Source organism: Triticum dicoccoides, chromosome 4B, assembly GCF_002162155.2.
Source record: "Triticum dicoccoides isolate Atlit2015 ecotype Zavitan chromosome 4B, WEW_v2.0, whole genome shotgun sequence".
Lineage (NCBI taxonomy): Eukaryota > Viridiplantae > Streptophyta > Magnoliopsida > Poales > Poaceae > Triticum > Triticum dicoccoides.
In genome coordinates this window covers 1,676,986-1,693,778 of record NC_041387.1, presented here as the reverse complement: position 1 = coordinate 1,693,778, position 16,793 = coordinate 1,676,986, and the positions used below count along the sequence as shown (strand labels likewise).

The following is a 16,793-nucleotide window of genomic DNA, read 5'->3' as shown; positions in this document are numbered from 1 at the left end:
AGTTGTTATCTATACCAATATAAAAAGACTCAAAGGGGCAGATCCAATTAATCTCGGCCATCAAATCATGTCAATTCAACGACCTAGACTGCTTCAATGTCGAGCGCTCAACCAGGCCCGGCCCATAGGCCGGGCAAACGGGGCGCTTGCCCTGGGCCCCCGGAAGACAGGGGCCCCAACCCAGGTAGCATTCCTTCTATAAGTACGTAACAAGCCCAAGAAGTATAGCGAGAAAACAGAGGGCCCATTCAGCCGTGAGGCAAAACCATCGTTAATCTTTCTCCTCTTTTCTTCTCCTCGGCTCCTCCACTTCCCAAAATCCAGAAAACCAGCGCCGTCACTCCCGTTTCCGATTCCAAGGTCGCTGCCGGCCGTTAATGGAGACTAAAGGCGAAAATCCATTCCCCAATCGGCGCTCCTTCCTTTATCAACGTTCTGCTCGTTTCCGTAATCCTGTTCCTCCTCTATTACTCTGGCTCTGACAAGTCCACATCTACCTACATAGGTGTTCTTCTGCTTCCATTGGATCTAAGTGTGAGAGAGTCAGGAGATTAGGAGAACAGGAGAATGGGGAAATTATTCAGTTTGTGGTGTCGTCTTCTTGATCGCGCTGACTACTGCAACCTATGAATCTGGCCACCTACATCCATATTCTGCAACCCGTGGATCTGGCCACCTACATCCATATTCAGGTGCTCTTTTTCCCTATTTTAGTCATTGTATTCTGCTTATTCTTGGTTAGTGACATATCATCTAGAAAATATTCATCTGGTAGAATACCAAAAAGGATCAAATGACAAAATTTTCAGAACTAGTAGTTGTTCTAGAGACCCCCTAGAACTGACCATAGGAAGTGTTGAAGAGCAGCAGACTGAATACAGATTCTGTAATCATGGTATGATGAACGAAGGTGATAACCCAGCCAGCATGAGAACCTAATTTATTCACCAAATTCAGAAACAACCGAGTGTGGATGACAACAACCATGTACTGTTGACATTTTTGATCCACGAAACTGGGACAATCTGAATGATAGGCTAGGGATATTTTAGTTGAGAAGGGTCCTGTAAGAAGTAATGATATTGCGTTCCCTCTAGATAGCAATCCTAGACATTTTTCACAAACTTATTGTTCCAGAAAGTTGAGCAATGGAGAGGTGCATGACAGGAAATGGTTGGCTTGATATAAACATGTTAACAAAGTGTACTGCTTTTGTTACAAGCTTTTCAAATCACACACCAAGTTTGGAAGAACTAAGTTATTATCCGGGTGAAATTTTTTGGAGTGAAGAACATGGCGGATTGGGTAGGAATGTAGGATCCAAAAACAAACCTACGTACAAGTGCCAACTTCTTTTCTAATGGTAACACAAATTTTTTAAGTAGCAACCAGTTCAACAGGGTTATTTGTTTTGCGGAACAAAATGAAGTCTCCATTGTTCATACTTAGGAAAGCGAGTTTATGTGGAATTACATTGTTTCGTTACTATCATTGTGCAGTTCCCTTGATTGATAAATAAATTGTACTGTCAGTTTTAAAGTCTATGCTATGTGCTAGATATTTACTTTGCTTTTGAAATAGAATATATTTTGAACTTTCGAGTCAAGGGCCCCTTGTTGCTGTCTTGCCCAGGCCCATATATATGTGGGTCGGCCCTGCGCTCAACACGTTTAGCATGCAGTTAATTTCATGTCAAATATAGTGCTAATCATATGATAACACGCAAATAATATCCTACTTAATATCCGCATGCACTTAATATACTTCCAAATTAACGTGCATTGCACGTACACATTGACTAGTAACAAAAGGAACACAATAAACTTTTGGTAGAAGCCCCGTCTTAATTCTACCAAATATGTCTTCTTGATTCGTGCTATATGTGTTTATGACCTCTCCCAGCATGGCTTGCGGTAATGATTAATTCCTATTGATTAACCGATTGTTAGTCCTTGAGTTGCCTCATATATAGATGTGCTAGATATTATGTCCAGTTTGTCGTATATAATCTGTTTTGCTGGGACACGTACTTGTCATGTTGCTTTCATGGATTATATTACGATTATTCGGAAATTGCTTGTGTTTTGAACAGTTTCTTTGAGTTTGAATCTTTCTCTAATAATAAAGCGGCTATTGGTTCTGCCTGCTCATCATTATCTATTCTATTATTCTTTTCGCTATCCAAGGTGGTACTAAAATTACAGCAAAATCCTTCGGCTGAACAAACGCTTGCAGAGTCCCGCTTGGGCCACATTCGCAGCGCCCGCCTAGGCCAGCTCCCGGTGCGGCCCACAACTAGTTGTGCCTCAGCATCATCTGTTCGGTCCGTCTGGGTCTAAAAAAGGAAAGATAAGGGGGCAATTCGAACCCAACACCTCCTACTTCCTCATGTTCATCTGGCGCAGCTGGCCGTTCTACATCGACTTGGTCTGCGTCTCCTACGGCCTCCTCCTGGCCTCCGCCACCGCCGCACACGTCGGCCCGCGAGCCGCGGTCATTGCCCTCCACCTGGCCACCCTCTACGCCGCCGCGCGCCTAGGCTACGTGGTCGCCCTGCACCACCTCCGTGCCGGCACCGAGCGGGGAGCGGCGCTCACTCGCCGCCACGGCGTTCTGGACGGCAGTGATGGCGGTGGCCCTCTAGGCCTCTACGTGTTTGGCATGGACAGGTTGAACGAGCTTATGACGGTCTTCCTTCCCTCGTACGTGGGCGGCTGGACTCACTTGATGCCCTGGATGCACCATAAGAGCATCTCCAACAGGTGCGCTAGAAGACGCGCCCGCACAGTAAAATTGCTTTTTAGCACGCGCCGCCCGGTTTCGCGCGCTCCAGCAGTCGCGGGAAACAAGCGCGCGGGGGAAAAGGCGGTAGCTCGCGCGCAAGATTTGGCGCGCCGCTTCGCGCGCGCCTAAAAAACTTAAGCGTCATCTGCCGCTCTCTCTCGTTCTCTTCACTGCTTTCCCACCTCGCCGCTGACCCGCCACCACCGCGCCACCATGCCGCCTCACCGCCGGGGAGGTTCAGGCTACCGCGGCGCCCGCATGCGCCCGTCCGGCACCTACTCCGCCTCAATTCAGTCGGGCGGCGGCCTGCGCCTCGGCCTCGAAACCTTCGACACCGTCCAGGATGGCGCACACGTGTACGACGCTGCGGCGGTCCCGTTGGGACATGAACTTCACCGACGTGTCGACGCGGGAGCGGGCACATGAGTTGGCGCCTTTCCCGCGGCTTACCACTGACGATGATCGTCGCTAACACCGGAGGCGGGAGCGCCGTCTTAGCCTGGCCGAGATGGACGAGGAAGCCATGGCGGTGTGGAGGCAACGCTTCCCGCAAGACATTATCAACGAAAAACAGTTCTTCGCCGAGAGGAGGGCGGAGAGGGAGGAGAGGAGGAAGGTGCGAGCCGCCTATCGCGAGGACAAGCAAACGCGGAAGGCGGTCGCTAAATACAACATGGCGCTAGGAGATGCTTCGTCCTAGGACTCCCGCGACAAGCGGTTCCTTGACACCTATGCTCAGACGTCGGAGGAGGACATCACCAAGGCAGAGTCTGAGCCGGAGAACGAGTAGTAGTAGAACTATATATCGTTGGAGAAGCCAGTTTTATTTTGTATCGTAGAAGCAGGCTATGTGGACATAGTAGAACTATATATTGTTGGAGAAGCAAGTTTTATTTTGTATCGTAGAAGCAGGCTTTGTGGACGTAGTAGAACTATATATCGTTGGAGAAGCCCGGATATACGCATTTTGTATCATAGAAGCAGACTATGCGCGCTGCATTTTAGCGCGGCTGTTGGAGCCAGCGCTGCGTGCCGCGCAAAACCAGGCGAAGCGCGCGCGACAATGTAGTTTTTAGCGCGCGGCGCGTTGCGGGCCTGTTGGAGATGCTCTAAGGACAACCACAATGGATGTCGGAGTTTCTCGTCCTTTGCGTCATCCTTTGCCCCATCATCGGCGTTGTGGCAGGTCTGCTCTGCGCAGGCGGGATGACTTCATTTTTTGATGTTTTTTTTGAGTTTTCTTAGGGTTTGTGTTATGCTCAGAGAGATAGGCGGCGGCAGCTCTCTAAAGATGTAATAACTTTCTTCTCGCCTAGCCCCCGTCATGTTGGTGCTTCTAGCATCATCAGAGGGCATGTGGAGGTTTGTCTCTAGCGGATCTCAGAGGATTCGGTCGGCGTTTGTCTTCGGTGGATCCACATGGTTCCAGTCTTTGCCAGTCTGTGTTCGTGTTTCTACAGGTTGGATCCTTTCGATCTAATCTTCTCTTCAAGGGTGATGGTTGCTATTCTGGTGCGTTGGTCCTATAGGGGTTTAGCACGACGACTTCTTGACTACATATTACAAAATTTTTTGCCCGGCTCAAAGGAGGGAGGGGCGTTGACGGCGGCGCGCCTTCGGCTCGCTTCAGTGTTTGTAATCGTCGCTATGTGGTCTAGGGATCTAGATGCAATTTTTATTATTTCCGGTATTCGTTGTACTATTATTACTGATGATGAGTAGATTGTAAGTTTTCTCAAAAAAATTGAGATCTATAGCCTTGTAGATTTTTTAGATTTTCCCTAAAATCAATGCCTTCTTTATTTCATTCTTCTTTTTGACCACAAAGGAATATCTATTCTATCTTTTCTTGAATAAGGAAAATATCTATATCTATATCTATATCTACATCTATCTTTACCTAATAATAAAGCAAATTGGGTTTCTTTCGTCCGTCATGGCATTTTTCAGAGAAGTCCCTCTATTTCAGAGAATTCAACCCGCAGTCCTGTTTTAAGTTAAAACGAATCATTTTTTTCATATTTTACACAAAAATTCCTGTGTTTTGCGGAAATCAACCCGTAGTCCGGATTTAAGTCACAGCCGAACCATTATTTTACATTTTCCGAAAACCCCCTGATGTTTTAGGTAATTCATCCGCGGATCTTATTTAAGTCAAGCAGTGTTTTCTTAAATCATCAATATCTTTTAAACCGTAACTCCGATTTGAACATGTTATATATGAAATTTGATTAGAAAACTTTGCAAAATATGAATATGAGATCATTTTCACCTGTTAAGTATTTTTAAATATTGTTTTGGAATATATATAAGTCAAACAAATGATTTTCTAAATTAGCCGTATCTTTTAAACCGTAACTTCGATTTTAACATATTATATATGAAATTTTATTAGAAAAATATGTGGAGTCTAAATATGATGTTAATTTTACCTGTTAAATATTTTAAAATATCATTTTGGGAGCAAACTTATAGTTTATAGCGTAAGATCCGTTTTCCTTTCGTACCGGCGGCGACCCGGATTGCAAATAAACACCCCACTATAACAATACAGAGGAAAGAAAACATCGATAACTACACATGCATACCTCTGAAAAATGTCGCAGGGGAAAACAACAGATTTCTCATCGCGAGAGTGAGAGAAAGCGAGAGAGAGAGAGAGGGAGAGAGGGAGGGAGGGAGGGAGGGAGAGGGAGGAGAGAGAGATACCTTAGGATTAAACATGTTCAAACATGTTTTTTTGTTTTGTGTATACACCGAGGACATCGCCGGTGAGGGTAAGAAGGAGGATACGCAGCAACACAAATATGATGCCTCACAAAAATAAAGGAGATGGACCTATTGTGGTCTTGAGTGATAGTTGTTGGGTTAAAAGTGTGTGTTATGTTTTCTCTCCCATTGCAACGCACGGGCTCTTTTGCTAGTCTTTACCTAATAATAAAGAGAATTGGGTTTCTTTCGTCCGTCATATAAATTGCCTCTGAAGTTGTCCCAATTTACCCACCATGCCACCGGTAAGTAAAGAAAATGATTCGTTTTAAAAAAAATCACCGTCCAATTTAGTTGTTATAGGACAGTCAATACAATTATAGAACACTCGCCGGAAGCCAGCGCAGTGGCTAAAGCCAAAGCCGCCCGCACGGGAGACCAGGGTTTGATCCCTAGTCGTGTATACCCTTTTTCTCCCCTTTTCTGCAATATATATATATATAGCAGGCCATAATGGGTCGGCCCGTAGTGACGCCCCTGTTTTTCTTTTGCATTTTCCTTTCTCATTTTTTTTTCTGTTTTCCTTTCTCTAAATTACTTTGGGATTTCCAGAAAAAAAATTCAAAAAAGTTGCGAGTACTGAGAAAATATATAGATACATCATAAAATGTTTGTGAATTCAAAAAAATTTGAGAAATCATAAAAAGTTCGTGATTTAAAAACAAAACTGTTCGCATATTTAAAAAATCGTGATTTATAAAACAATAAAATAAAAATTCATGATTTATAAAATATGATCGTGTATTCAAAACATATTTTGGAATTTGAAAACAATGTCCATGAAATTTTAGAAAATGTTCACAAAAATTAAAACTGATTCTTAAGTAACGAACAAAACAAACCATCGCTTAGGAAGAGGTTTTATTAGGGGTTCTGTAGAGGTTTTATTAGGGGATCATAAAATGTTCATGATTAAAAAAATTGTTTGCATATTATAAAAAAATCATGATTTTAAAAACAATGAAATAAATTTTTTTCATGATTTCTAAAAATATAATCGTGTATTCAACACATATTCGGGAGTTTTAAAACAATGTCCCGAGCCCAAAAAAGTTGACACATCTTGCTATGGGTTAGTTTTTGTAAACTATATGAAAATGACTAAATGTCTGTTTTGCCTCCGTACACAACTATTCTCGTACCAAAGTTCTACTGGTTCTAGAAAACATCGCTACGCTAGGTCAATGTGAGACACATCATGCGTTAGTCTAAGGCAGGGGTCCAACAATGTAGTTTGCTCTATCAAAAAATTATTTTGTTGTGGCACCTTAGGAAATTAAGTCGTGATGAGACCATCACATTTTCATCATAACATCACTTGGACATGATTTGTGAAATGACATATTGAAAATCCTTATCTCATCCTGGCATTTGATTTAGATCTTTTTATCTCTATTATATCTATATAGTCTGATTGTTTTTTTCCCGGTGCAACGCATAATATTTTGTTTTGTGTGAACACCGAGGCCATCGCCGGCGAGGGTGAGAAGGAGGATAAGCGGCAACACAAATATGATGCCTCGCAAATATAAAGGAAATGGACCTATTGAGTGATGGTTGTTGGGTTAAGAGTGTGTGTTATGTTTTTTCTCCCGTTGCAATGCACGGGCTCTTTTGCTAGTCTCTACTCCTAATGTCTCAGTTGGTAGGTTGCGTTCCAGATTTTATTTTCGTCCCACCTCACCCGGTTATTTTTGGTACCTATTTTGGTACCTCCTCCCACCTCACGCTGACCCGCCACTAACCGAAAAAACCATGTACCGACTCCTCCACCAGCCCCCATGCTCCTCAGGTCGTAACCACCGATCGCGCCCGAGACAAGCGACGAAGAAAAAATCTATGACGATTAACCAGCGATAAAAAAACCTACGGAAAAAAACCAGCGAAAAAACCCCCGCACGCACGCACGACTCTCCTGCCCCCACTCGCACGCCCGACTACGCCCGACTCACTGCCCTCGTTCGCGGCCGCCTCCATCCCTTCGCCGCCGCCACTCCATCCCTTCGCCGCCGCTAACGTGCCGGATCTTGCCTCAGCCGCCGCCTCTCCGCCGTGAAAGAGAGGGCTCCCGATCTCCGCCAGGGTCGACCAACAGCGCGACGCGCCACCAGATCGGCGACGCGCCGGGATCACCTCTCCGCCTCGGCGCTTGCGCTTCCAGATCGAAGCCCACGACGGCGGCGTTCCCAGATCGGCGACGCGCCACCGTACGTCACGGCTGACGGCCGTGTCCTCGCCAAGGAAGCGTCGCTTCGAGGTGGCGGCAACCAAGGCCTCCCGGATCCCCGCCTCCTTCCTCACATCTCCGGCGGCGACAGCGACAAATTCCGACACCATGAGGCCACCGGCACGAGGAGGTACTCACCCGTCTCCTTACGCGCTACCTTATTCTTCTTCCTCACATCCCCGATCTCACCCGCGGGCGCTGTTACGCTTCACGCAGGATGCAGCGGGAGGGGTTTCGGCGGCAGGAGCGACGGCGGCGACCGCGGGGGCAGGGGCTTCGGCGGGAGAAGCGATGGCGGCGGCCGTAGCGGCAGGGGTGGCCGGGGAGGCAGGACGCCCAGGGGCCATGGTCGTGGCGGCGGGGGAAGGGGAGGGCCCGGCATGAAGGGCGGGAGCAAGGTGGTCGTGGTGCCACACAAGCACGACGGTGTCTTCATCACCAAGGCCAAGGAGGACCCGCTCTGCACCAAGAACATGGTCGCCGGGGAGTCCGTCTACGGCAAGAAGAGCGTCTCCGTCCAGGTCTGTGCTCACTGCCCCGCTCTTACTTATGGCACCATATCATGCTCCTTCGTCTGCCACGTTGGGAATAGCAGTCTCTTTATCTGTGTTTCAGAGTCAAGGGATTTGTTTCACACCATATCTCTGTCATGCAATGGCTTCTTATCAACAGAGGACAAATTTATTTTACAGGTTTGAAGCTTATCTTGTTGGGGGGTGTGAGAGATTTTCTACACAAAAGGGCACCTAAAGATGTTGAACTGATCCGTACTGCAAAGCTCATGCACGTTTTGGCTCATGCAGATATCACATGTGTTTCTTTCTGCAAATTCTCCCTTATTTGTTTTCTTTCCAGCTTCATCATGCGCTTCCGAAATAGGTATCTTCAACCTCAATTTGATCATACACTTTTCTCCCTTATTGTTAAAATCATCGCCACTAATGTTTTCAGCAGTCGTCTTTCAAGTTGCAAATTGTTGATGAATTCAAATTGTATGCAGCCCTGCCATCTACAATTTGGCAGTCAGATGGTGATCTGAAACTTAAAATGGAGCAAATGGCCATGAGCTCTAACAAATATGAGGTTTTCTATCACAAGATACCTCAGGTATAGACATATAGTCCTCTTCATGTTTCCTATATCCTTGCTGATTCGTTAATTTAGTCCAACAGTTTGTGTATGTGTACTATGATCAATCTAAAATACTTTTATGAGTTGGAAAGAAGGCCAATAAGGTGGTTGTATAATCAACAAGCTCTACTTGATTGGGATATTCTTCCAAGACCATTGACTTAGATTATGATAGTCACTCCTTAGGAAAATTATGAGTGTCAGAATGGTCGCTCTGTAATGCCCCTGCTGTTGCTTCTTGCCGGTGCATGCTGCTGCTGCTGCTACTTCTGGCCGGCCCGTACTACTGCTATTGTTCGTGGTCGCCCTCCTGTGTGCTCGTGTTGCTGCTGCTTACTGTGCTCCTGTGTCATACTCGTGCAGCTGCAGTGAAAAGACAACAGAGCCATGGGTGCCAAGGGCGGGCACTGGTGGTCGGCAGAAGGCGCTGTGGAGGTGCTCGCTGCTGCCCGGCTCTACTTGCACGCCACCAGGTTCAGAATTGGCATGGACCTAGGCGCCGCCGCCTTTGCAGCTGCTCCCTGCTGCTCAGTACGTAGCCGGCTAGCCACCGTCGAGGAAGAGTGATTCTTGTGGCGGTGCCGCTGAGTATCATGTGTTGCCGCTTTTTTTTTTCGAAAAGGGGGGGTACCCCGGCCGCTGAGTATCATGAGTATCATGTGTTGCCGCTTGCCAGCCAGGATCATGTGTTGCCACCCATGATAGGGCGCCCACGTCTCTACAACACCGTCATCTCTGTTGTGAGGCTCCTTGGAGATCAATTAGGGCAGGAACTAACCATCTTCTCATCTGGTATATGGCCTATAAGACTTTTTTGTGCTAATGAACAACAGATGCATTTGGGGTCTCTTCTATCCTAGGCACAGGCTGCTACAGAGTATTTCAATGCATTGTTGCAGTTATATATTCTTAGAGTTTTTCTTCTTCTAAATCTTATGGTAAAAATAAAATAAGTTTATAACTAATGTTTGCTATATAATTATCTCTACCCGAGGAAGATGAAGCTTACCAACAAGAATTTATGGCGAGGAGGCACTCTTCTGCACCCTTTGCAATACAAAGGTACTCAGCTCCAACCAGAATATATCATACTCTAGAGTTCGGACTTCAGATGCATTTTATCCTTTTGTTATACTCATGGCGTTCTAAAAATGGATGCAATGCAAATGCTATGTATTACTCAATGATGTCGCATACTGGTTTCACTTCATATCTTTTACAAGTACAGTTTTCTACTTTTTCCTGCAGAACTACTACATGGTTGTCTTGAAGTAAATATCAATTATGTCAACCGATATGTTGTTTTATAACAATAGACCTTCAATAATATTTCTGCCTCGGGTTCTAGACGAGGACAGCTAATTAAGAGAAAACTTTGGTGGGATAGAGATAGAAGTTTGCTATATTTCACAAAACCCAAACAGAATTTCATTGCTGATTCTTCTGCCCTGAACTTTGCTCTTGCCAATTACATTTTGTGTATCCTTTTTAAGGAAACTGCTTCGTTTACACCATCCTATTGGCATGTCTATTAGCAGTAATGAAATTGCCCGGGCCCCCCGTGCCGCCGTCTCCGCCGCGAGATCGGATTTCTGTCGGGCACCCTTGCCACTTCGTTCTCCTATCCCACTGTCTGAGCTGCTGGGATCCTCAGCAGCGCAGGTTTTTCTAGGCTATCAAGTGATCGCTCCACGGATGGGTGGGTGGCTGTGGATTGCAGGTCGTCGTCGGCGGATCTGGAGACGCGGATGCTCCTGCACAACGCGGCGTCCATGGAGTCCCCTTGTCTGTCAAGGAGCCGGTCGTCGTTCCACCCCCTCCCCTTCCCCGAACACCATCGTCGCTCCTCTCCGTGGCGTCTCTCCCTTGTCGCTACCATCCATGAGGAGAATCCATCGTCAAAGGTCGCCGTACAGGGACTCTGTTGCTTTCTGCAGAACCGCCACTCCTGCCACCTCCAGGAAAGCATTGTACGCAGATGGGTTATATCTAATAACTTGTATGTACATGCCTCTATTTTTGTGTCCATTCGATCATCATTCCACCCTGATATAGTTATTCTTTCTACTTTCATTGATTCTTTCGTGGTTTCTTGTCATCTTGTGCCCTTTGACAATTGGGTTTTTCTCTGTTATTCTTTGTAGGGGATTTGCTCCAAGTTCTGTTGATAGTGATGATGAGTTGATAGAGCATACCTTTTTGCCTGCTATTGCATAGTCACAAAATTTCCATGGTGTGCATGGGGGTACTTTTTCACTGAACCCATCACTTATACTGCATACTGGAAAAAGGTATCTATAGCTTTTAGGTAATGTCTATTTCAATCATCAGAAGACATATTGAATATATGTTCCTCTGTGCACCGAAACAATCCCATAAAATAACAAACTACTTCCTTATATTGTGATTCTTCCCATAGTTGTTTGCTCCCTGGAAACAAAGGCCGAGGCAACATATTTTACCGTGTATACAATGACCTTGCTTCTAAAACTAATAATATACACTTATGATCTCTTCTACATGTTTTTTTTCTAATCCCTATTCATGTTTTTGAGGCATGTTAGCTATCTTCCAGTAATATATTTAGTGTTATCCAGTAAGTTTTTTGAGGCATGTGTGTTACTCAAAGAAAAAGGTGTGTCAGTCTCAGTGATACCCTTTGAGTTTTTGAACAATTGCCACTGCTAAGGTAATTTTTTTTTTGGAAAGCACTGCTAAGGTGATTGGAAATTGCTTTGTACACATTCTACTAGGCTCATTTTCTGTGATTGTACACATTCTACTAGGCTCATTTTCTGTGAATCCCTACAATTTGAGGAATGAAGTGAAGGGAAGACGTGAGGAGAAAGCTCTACCTTCACAGGAGACAAGATCTGTGCCGGGAATTCGGATGTGCTTGTATGTTACTGTAGAGCGACCATTTCAGGGTGGATGTTGATGATCTCAGATTGATTCGATGCTGCAGCGAGGTAAAGTTGCTATTTACTTCTCAAGTTCGGACTTGCGTATCAAACAAACATAACTTGGCAGCAAGGTTAACATCTAGGAAAAATTATGTGTGTGTGCGCGCGCGCATCGTGCATCCGTCAGTGTCGATTCATTCACATATTGATAAGTATACGAGCATGTAGGCAAATGATGTCAAGACAATTCAAGAGGCATGTCAGACTGGGTGGTGTCGGCCGTGTCGCCTGCTCGTCCTCGTTGCTTGTTGGTGTGTTTCTAGGGGACGATGCTTTGTTTGGATACCAAAAAGAAAAATAGTACACATAGAGAGACTTTCTTAGTTGTAGAGTAACAACATATAAGGGTGCATCTTTTGACCATTTAATGTATCAGAGTTTTAAGTAAAGAGACTAACTCATCAACTGGAGAGTGAGATACTAATTGCTTTCTTTGTAGTGAAGATGGCCCCTTTTGGGGTGAGACACAACTATAGTTGCACAGCTAAAGTTCCTATATTGCAAAGGCTATAACTCCTTGTCCTTTGTAGTTTGGATTTTGGAATAATTATCCTAGATAGATGCTAGAATGGGAGAAATATAGTAAAACACAAATTTAGCAATGGACATGCATGTCTTTTAATCGCTGCAGCTTGCTTATATTGTTTGTGTTTTTATCTGGTATGGGCTTGTAAGCATGCCGTCGTCAGAAGGAATCCATCGTTTTGTCAAAATATTGGATGTATAACTAATTCCATGTTTGTGTTTTCAGCTGGGCTGGGCTTGCACTAATGATGTATTAAAACATTGATATGATGGCAGGAAGATCCAAGATGGTACTGTATGGTTCTTGCGTTAACCCTCTTGTAGATATTGAAATGCATGAAAGTCACATGAGATTATGTATTGAAACATATACAAAGTTAAAATAATGAGCGAGTCTTTCTTATTATGTTTCGCCATTTTGCATAATTTTGGTTTATCTTCTAACTTTTTTCTTCTAGCCCTTTGTTTCTCCCATATCAACCTAAAGAAGTTGATCCAATGACAACATAAATAAGTTGCTTGGCATGGTAGTTTATCCTTCCCATTATTTGAGGATTAGAGCTTGAAATAATTCTCTAGCAAAGGTAAGATAGCTAGGAAGTCGGAATTTCACAAAGTAGCAACAATTTTTTAAGTGTGCTTCTTTGGTCCTGAAATATGACTTATCTTGTGTGATTTCGCTCGGTTTCTGTTCTAAAAAGCAAAATGCTTCAGGTTCCAGCAGTTAGGACAAACAATCAGGAAGGGAAGTATATATATTGAAAAGAGAGCCCAGACACGGTGTCGAGAATGAAAGAGAATGGAAAGTAGGGGGTAGGATTTCTTTATTTTTTTTGTCTTCTAAAAATAAATTGAGCGAGGTTAATGAGACCCGGCGAATGGAAATGAGGGGTAGGATTTTTTTTGTCTTCTAAAAATAAATAGAGTGAGATTAAGGAGACACGACAATTATTAATAGAGAAAAAGAGTTGGAAAATCAGTTTTTGTTATATAAATGGAAAGTATAAGCCATCATGTTTGACATATTATTTTCTAAATTAGAACAATTTTTTATCATTATTGTTATTGTGTGGCAATGCGTGAATATTTATTGTAAAGTATATGTTGGACAAATTAATGTTGAACCACTAGAGTACATGCCCGTTGTTGTATGATATATACTATTTCATATATCATGGACGGCTATGATGGTGTGCATTCTTTGGCACTGGGAATTGGCCTGGGACACCATAGAGGGGAGAGGAGGGGGAGGGCGACGCCATGGAAGGAAGGGGAGACTACGCTGAGAGAAAGATGTGGGTTGAACGCCGTGGCTGTGAGAGATGGCAATGGTGTCAGCGAGGAGAGCAGGGCAGGGGAATGAGATGTGGGTATGAGCGTTGTGCCATGCAGTGAGAGAACGAGAGAGTGAATTGCTTTTTTTATTAAAAAAATAAGAAGGTGCTGCCGTTTGCTTCTTTTTAGGGAAAGCGGTTGTTTGCTATGAGAGAAATGCCACATACTTTTATGTAGTGAAAAATATCAGATACCTTAACAAAGACATTTCTGAAAAAAAAATACCAACAAGTGATTTACAGGTGAACTTACAGTTTATTAAAATTAGAATCTGACCCACTCTGCTAAAAAGTATGATGCCACTCACTCCGACTAGAAACGTAACCTACTCGCATTTAGCATCTGACCAATGAACATATGTTGTATATAAGCTTATTTTTTTTACTTTTTAAAATAATTTTTATATGTTCAATTTTGTATATGAGAGATAAAAACTGATGGTTTCCAGGGTTGCTTTGATAAATGTCGATTAACAAAGCTTTATGAGGGTTCGGACTGAAAAATCATCGAGTTTTACACAATCCGAAGAGATGCATGCAAATGGTTATTCTTTATATATTTGTTGCACATCATAATACAAAAGGTGTGTTTCTATATATCTTTATTTTTGTAAATTATGGGAGAGATGGAAATGGATTATATCGACTTTAAAACAAATCCATCCATGAAGGTGTCGAGACGATGTTGTTATAAGAGACAAAAAATTCACCGAGTTTTATACAACGAAAGGCCCGTAGCAACGCACGGGCATTCTATGATTTTGTAGGAGGATATGAAACATTTTCGACTAAAATTAGCTGTTATTTTGCTCGATCAGAGCTTAATAAGCTAAAAGGAGGTCCTATATACCATCAACCTGTCAATGAAGAAACTTTAGCTAATTCTGATCTCGAGATCCTCGATAATCCATCTGACATAGTCAAAAACAAACATTCTGCCCCAATCACTATCATACCCACGGACCAACGTGAAATATTTGCCGGCCTCTGCAACTACATCATGTCGATCGATGATGCCTGGTGTTAGGAGTAAGTATCATGTATCAATATTTAATGCGCGGATGTATATTATTATTCTTCTTACCATCCAAATTACAGGAAAGTATGAGTCCGGAGCTCGACACCTAATCCAATGGGCTTAAATCTTAAGAAACTTCAGTGCATACTTAACATGGAGCAGCCTATGGACAATGATTGCTTCAACACCGCCGTGCGTATGCTGACATGTGACGAGGGAGTATTGTTCACAGACCCTCCTATACACTACATGGATCTACGATTTTGTGTAAGTTATCGTAACTCTTCATTCTATGTGCCATTAGTATCAACATGTTGAAACAATATTTCTTTTTTTACTTAGTCCATGATGCTAGAGTCAACTCGAGGTCAGAAGTTTTGCGAGAAGGAAACTATCCAGACGTTGGCAATATTATTTGATAGCTGGCTTGGGATGGAGAACGACATCTCATCATGCAACAAGGTAAGTAAAGTATTTTTTCCATTGTTATTATGGTTTATTGTTGTTTCTAATAGCTCCACTTGTAGATTTATCTTCCCTATGCATCCATCGGCCGATAAAACTTGTACGTCATCGACAAAGAGGCACGTCGTCTATATATTATGGATCGTATTCAAACATCACAATCGTCAGAGGATAAAAAATTGAGGCAATGCACTGAAATTAAAAAGTTTTGTAAGGGATTTCAAAGAAGCACTCGAAATAAAGCTGCCTCGTTGGAATTCTGATATATCTAAATGACAACAGTTTTTTTCCGTTCGGTGTTCCAACGAGTATAGACGAGTAATGAATTCATAACAAAAATATTTACTTTTGTTATCACTATATTCTTTATATTATTAATTTAAAGTTTTGCAGGAATGTGTCTGGCTATTTTGTTTTTCATTTTATGCTCTGGTGGAACTGTAAAGAATTGGTCAAGCCGGTTTGCGCTGTGAGGGAGCGGTAAAGAATTGGTCAAGCCGGTTTGCGCTGTGAGTTTTGTGCGTTACATGTTTTAAGACCTTCGGCGTGAAATTTTCATACTAACTACATGTACTGTTTGTGCAGGATGGGTATGAATTGAGGAAGCATTTTTTATTATACTTGCAAAAACATCGTGGGAATGAAGCTAGAGGAAATTTTCCTGATATTATGAAAGAATTTCTTAAGCACATCATCTAGATATTAATAGTTTTATAACAGATGTTCAGTTGGAACATCGTTCAGTTTGTTACATGGACATGTCATTAATTTTTCTTTGTGTTATCAAATTACATTACAACAATGGACTTCAGTTATTAAATAATTGTGTTTGTGTTATATTGTTTGTATGTGTGGAATTTAACATGTAACTCTGGTAAACTATTTCAAGAGCCCGTGGCAACGCACGGGCACTCTACTAGTACCTACTAATAAAGGGGCTATTACTTCTTACCCTCGTAATTTCGTCCGTCCTTTCCTACGTCAATTTCGTCCGTCACGCTGCTCGTACCGTCGTAAGCTCATCCTCGATACAACTTTGCGTACAAGCTGGGCTAAATCGCCTTACTGGGCCTTGGCCCGAAATCGGCCCAGGCAAAAAATAAGACGCAAAACCGAGATCAGGGAGAAAATAAACGTCTTCACGTGGGATTGAACTCCCAACGTTGCATGTCGAGACCCAAGGATGCAACCAACAGAACTAAAGCATTTGGATGCAAACAAAAGATTTGTTTCTTTATAAATTAGTACCACCTTGCTGCTTTACGCTGCGTTCGATTGATTTATATATGTTTCCGAATAAAAATCAATAAGCAGCCTGGAGAATTAATGGTACTAAAGATGGCTGACATATGGCTTGGATTTCATGAGATGTGTGGCATGATCAGCGGGCACAAATAAGGAAAAAGAGTGGCGTGATTAGCGATCATAATATGGAAAGAGAGTTTCGCAAAAAGAAAAAGGAAGGAGAGGATAATGACCTTATAACACCAGCGTGTGATCCTTGTATGTGTAACTAACTAGGGATTGTCTGTTCAAATGCGAAGGAATTATAATTCGTTATTTCTAATGTACTGGAG

General features: G+C 43.1%; 1 protein-coding gene across 7 annotated transcripts; it reads left to right on the top strand.

The window, feature by feature from the left end:
• Positions 1-7,486: 7,486 nt before the first annotated feature.
• LOC119294458 lies at positions 7,487-12,802 on the top strand. 7 transcript variants are annotated; one of them, XM_037572633.1, is made up of 9 exons: positions 7,487-7,910; positions 7,997-8,301; positions 8,584-8,659; positions 8,781-8,887; positions 9,906-9,973; positions 10,632-10,910; positions 11,056-11,156; positions 11,737-11,880; positions 12,626-12,802. In XM_037572633.1, exons 1-7 carry the CDS (start codon positions 7,889-7,891, stop codon positions 11,126-11,128), a joined length of 930 nt encoding a protein of 309 aa, XP_037428530.1. In that variant the 5' UTR covers positions 7,487-7,888; the 3' UTR covers positions 11,129-11,156; positions 11,737-11,880; positions 12,626-12,802. The 7 variants fall into 7 exon arrangements, with proteins under 7 accessions (XP_037428530.1, XP_037428529.1, XP_037428528.1 ...); XM_037572632.1 differs by having other exon boundaries at positions 11,056-11,202; XM_037572631.1 differs by having other exon boundaries at positions 11,056-11,202; positions 11,698-11,880.
• The last annotated feature ends 3,991 nt before the right edge of the window (positions 12,803-16,793 follow it).